This window comes from Giraffa tippelskirchi, chromosome 8 (genome assembly GCF_054371585.1).
Source record: "Giraffa tippelskirchi isolate mGirTip1 chromosome 8, T2T-mGirTip1v1.2.pri, whole genome shotgun sequence".
Lineage (NCBI taxonomy): Eukaryota > Metazoa > Chordata > Mammalia > Artiodactyla > Giraffidae > Giraffa > Giraffa tippelskirchi.
The window spans coordinates 143,588,182-143,592,981 of record NC_137282.1 but is presented as its reverse complement, the minus strand read 5'-3'; the positions used below and the strand labels follow the sequence as shown (position 1 = coordinate 143,592,981).

Genomic DNA, 4,800 nt, shown 5'->3' with positions numbered 1-4,800 from the left:
TCCCTCAGGGTCATCCCATTGCCCCAGTCCTGAGCATTTGTCTCATGCATCGAACATGGAATAGTGTTCTCTTAAATAAGTGAGTGGGTAAATAAAAACTGAGCACATAATGACACACAGTTGAGTGCAGAACATGGTTATGGAGCCACAAATTCCTGAGGGAAAATCATGTAGACAATTTATTAGAGTGAAGGGATAAAAATCTTAATGGGAGTCAGACATAAGCCTCATTAGTCGCAGTGGTGCTGCCGGCAGTCTTTGAATAACTTGCTCCCGAAGGTTTTCTTCAGCGCCAGCCTCACGTCCTTATTCCTAAGAGTGTATATCAGTGGATTGAGCACTGGAGTGACTACACTATAGACGATGGCCACCATCCGGTCCTGAGTCATGGGAGTGGCCGAGGCAGGACGAATGTACGTGAAGCCTACAGGTCCATAGAAAAGACACACCACCGTGAAGTGGGAGGCACAAGTGGACAAAGCTTTGTGGAGTATTCTGCAGGACTTATGCTTGAGCAGAAGGGAGCAAATAATATACAAGTAGGAGAGAAGCGTCAGGAAGAAAGCTCCCATAGATATGCTGCCTGTGACAACAGAAAGAAGCCATTGGTTGAGCAGTGTGTTACTGCAGGCCAGTTCCAAGAGGGGCTTGACATCACAGAAGAAGTGATTGAGTTCTTGAGAGCGGCAAAAGTTCAGGCGTGCAGTCATGACAGAATGTATCAGAGCGTTGAAGAAGCTGGTGATCCAGGCCATGGCTGCCAAGAGAATACATACCTTGGGGTTCATGATGACAGGGTAACGAAGTGGGTTGCAGATGGCAGCGAAGCGATCAAAAGCCATGACAGCCAGTAAGATGGCCTCTGTGCTTCCCAGAAAGTGGAAGAAGTATAGCTGAGTGATACAGCCCAGGAAAGATATGGCCCTGCGAGCGGAGAGGAGGTTTATAAGGACTTTGGGCAATGTCACTGAAGAGTAGCAGATATCCAGACAAGAAAGGTTTCCCAGGAAAAAATACATAGGGGAGTACAGCTTGGGTTCCAAAATCACAATCACTAATATAGCTCCATTTCCAACCAAGTTTACCAAGTAAATGATTAAGAAAATCACAAAGAAGAAAGGCTGCAGCTGCTGAACACTGGTCAGGCCAAGTAACAGAAACTCATTTACTGTAGTGACATTCTCCATTGCTTTAGGGAGCAAACGTAATGATGACAATGAGTTAGTTGTTTTGAATTTTACACTGTAAAATTAAGTGAAGCAAGTTTACTATTTGGAAAAGCCTAAGGGTGAGCTCCAGTGTGGAGAATATTTAAAAGTGGTAAGTAAACAGCTTTACCACTCCTAGATATGAGTCAAACACCTTTTCACTGCTTCAGAATTTATCATGTACTAATAAAAACAGCTTATAATGAGTAAATCAGACATAGATTAAAGGCACTTTTTTAAAGCATAAAATGTAAAGCATGATTATAATCTTATTTGCAACATTAGAATTAGAAGTTAGACAGAAAAAAAATTAGAGATTAGAAAAATTTAAATCATACAAAGGAAATAATTGTTCAGCTTATGATTCTTGGTTCTGGCAGTAAAAGTGATGTAGTCTAGTGAGGATTTCTTCTTTTCTCCTAAGAGATTTGAAAGCCTCGGGAAATTAACACATCCTTCCTACAAGCCTAAATTTTCAGCAAAACTAAGAAACATAAAATCCAGAATCTTCAAATATTATGTTTAAGCAGAGGAAATAAAAACAGCATAACTAGCATCAATAGTCACAAGACTGCAGCACAGTGGTGGGTTTGTGTGTGTAGTTGAGAAAAACTTGAAAGAGTAAAAAGAGTTAACAGGAGGAGAATTTTGAACACATCCCTGATTTTTCAGCCCCAGGAAAAAGTGCCCTACATTTAGTGGGAATTTCTATGAGAGGAGGAGAATTAGAACAAGATAAAGCATAAGCATTGAAAGAGAGAGGAAAAAAATATACTAATGCTTTGCCATTTGTAAAAATAATCACCACCTTATTAACAGAAGAGGGAGCCCTTGAATTGAGGAGTGGAAAAACTACCTGGTATACCCCTTCTCTGGTGGCTCAGGTGGTAAAGAATCTGCCTGCAGTGTGGGAGACCCAGGTTCAATCCCTGGGTTGGAAGAGCCCCTGGAGAAAGGAATGGCAACCCACTCCAGTATTCTGGTCTGGAGAATACCATGGACAGAGGAGCCTGGTGGGCTCCAGTTCATGGGGTCACAACTGGTGGGCTCCAGTTCATGGGGTCACAAAGAGTCAGACATGACTGAGCAATTAAGCAGCAGCCTACCCACCCTCACGTACACTAACATTCCCCTGCTAACAACTGGTCCAGAATATCAGAACCCAATGTAAGCTTCCAATAAAATAGCTTCAAAAGTTGACAGAAATAATGAAGAAAGAGTAAAATTCACAATCCTAATAGAAACTTTTAACATCTCTCTCTCTCTATGCCTTATAGAAGAGAAAGCAAAAAAAAAAAAAAAAAAAAAGCTAGTAAGAATATAAAAATCTGAAAAGCATAATTTACAAATTTGATTGACATATGTAAACAGCCCGGTAAGAAAAGAATTCATACCCACAAAAAAGAGCAAAATACAAACTGAGAGAATTTATCACTACACTAAAAATATACACTAAAGGAAGTTCTCTAGTCAGTAACAAAAGATCCTAAGCAGAAGAATGAAAATGCAGACAGAAATGAAGAACATCAGAATGGGTATGTGTCTGTGTACATGTAAGGAAAAATTGACCCAATAAAAGTGAAAAATGACTATACAAGGCAATAATGACTATGACTTGTGGATGTTAATACTATGTAGAATGGAATACATGAATGGAAAAAGAAAAGAATTCACATTATTTTTAATGACACATTCAACATTTACAAAATCAAGATAGGTTGAGGTTTTTTTTTTAAGCATCAAAAATTTCAATAGATTGAGCCATTCAAAGAATGTTCTTTGACTATGGTTAAATGTTTAAAAAGTAAAGAAAAAGATATCCAGAAATGCACTAACTGCTTGAAATAAAGCAACACACAGCTAAATAATTCATGGATAAAGGGAAAATCCAAATAGATTTTTTTAAATATTTTAACCAAATCATAATGAAGATGAGATATATCAAAACTTTTAGTATGTAGCTAAATAAATAAACAGAGAGATTTTATGTCTTGAATTCATGTCTTAGAAAATAATAAATATTGAAAATCAGTACTCTAAAGTTGTATTTCAAGAAACTGAATAAATGAATGAATGAATGAATAAAACCAGCACCTCAAATCTAAAGAAAGCAGAAGAAAGGAAATAATGAAAATAATAACATGAAGCATTAAAATAGAAAAGAAAAGTGCAATAGAGAAAAGTCCATAAAGTGAAAACTTATTTGAAAACATTGTGAAAGTGATAAACTCCTGTAAGACCGTTAAAGAGAGAGAGCTCAAAATATCAATTTAAAAGGTAATATCTCTATGGATATTATCAGTGTCAAAAATTATAGATCTTTATGAGCAAATTTATGCCAATAAATTTAACAATTTAGATGACATTTACAAATTACTTCAAACCAAAAGTAAATTACTAAAACTAACAGTAAAAGAAAGAAAATTTTAATAGTTTGATATCTATATAGGAAACTGCAGCTGCTATTTAATTAAGATCTTTCCCAAAAGAAAATGCCAAACATAGATTTCTACCAAATAGTTAATGAAGAAATAATAATTTACACATAGTCTCCTAAAGAAAGAAAAAAAGAATACTTCTCAACTTCTTTTATAAGGCTAGCACAATCTTGATGAAAGTAGTGAAAGTGAAAGTCACTCAATCATACCCAGCTCTTTGTGACCCCATGGACTATAGAGCCCAAGGAATTCTCCAGGCCAGAATACTGAAGTGGGTAGCCATTCCCTTCTCCAAGGGATCTTCCCAACACAGGGATCGAACTCAGGTCTCCCTCATTGCAGGCAGATTCTTTCTTACTTCCCACAAGAGAAGCCCAAGGCCCCCAAAAAAGAATACTTCTCAACTTCTTTTATAAGGCTAGCATGACCTTGATACCAATACTTGAAAAAGGACTTAACAGAAAGGAGATTTGCAGATTACCCTGTTTCATGACTGCTGCTGCTGCTGCTGCTGCTAAGTCGCTTCAGTCGTGTCTGACTCTGTGTGACCCCATAGACGGCAGCCCACCAGGCTCCATCGTCCCAGGGATTCTCCAGGCAAGAATACTGGAGTGGGTTGCCATTTCCTTCTCCAGTGCATGAAAGGGAAAAGTGAAAGTGAAGTCGCTCAGTCGTGTCCGACTCTTAGCGACCCCATGGACTGTAGCCTACCAGGCTCCTCCATCCATGGGATTCTCCAGGCAAGAGTACTGGAGTGGGGTGCCATTGCCTTCTCCAGTTTCATGACTACAGATGCAAAATTCCTTTCTCACTGTCTCCTATGTGACTCTGTGCAAGTCATCATCATCACTCATTAGGATTATTGGAATGATCTTATTTCCACTCTTATCCAGTCTACTATTCTCAAGGCAGCATCCAGGATTATTCTGTTAAATAAGTCTGATGGTTTAAGCTTCCACTTCCACTCTATCCCTGGATTACTCAGCCACATTGATCTCTATGTTGCTCCTAAAACACTAATTACATTCTCATCTCAAGGTCTGTGCACCACTTGTATGAAGCATTCTTACACTTAATAAATTCACATATTTAATTCCCACATCTCTTTCAGACCTTTGCCCTAAAGCTACTCCCTCATCGTGAATTTCTCTGAT

General features: G+C 38.3%; 1 protein-coding gene across 1 annotated transcript; it reads right to left on the bottom strand.

The window, feature by feature from the left end:
• Positions 1 to 230: 230 nt before the first annotated feature.
• OR12D3 (olfactory receptor family 12 subfamily D member 3) lies at positions 231 to 2,511 on the bottom strand. The gene has a single exon (XM_081524277.1). It carries the CDS (start codon positions 1,185 to 1,187, stop codon positions 231 to 233), a length of 957 nt encoding a protein of 318 aa, XP_081380403.1. The 5' UTR covers positions 1,188 to 2,511.
• Between the last annotated feature and the right edge of the window lie 2,289 nt (positions 2,512 to 4,800).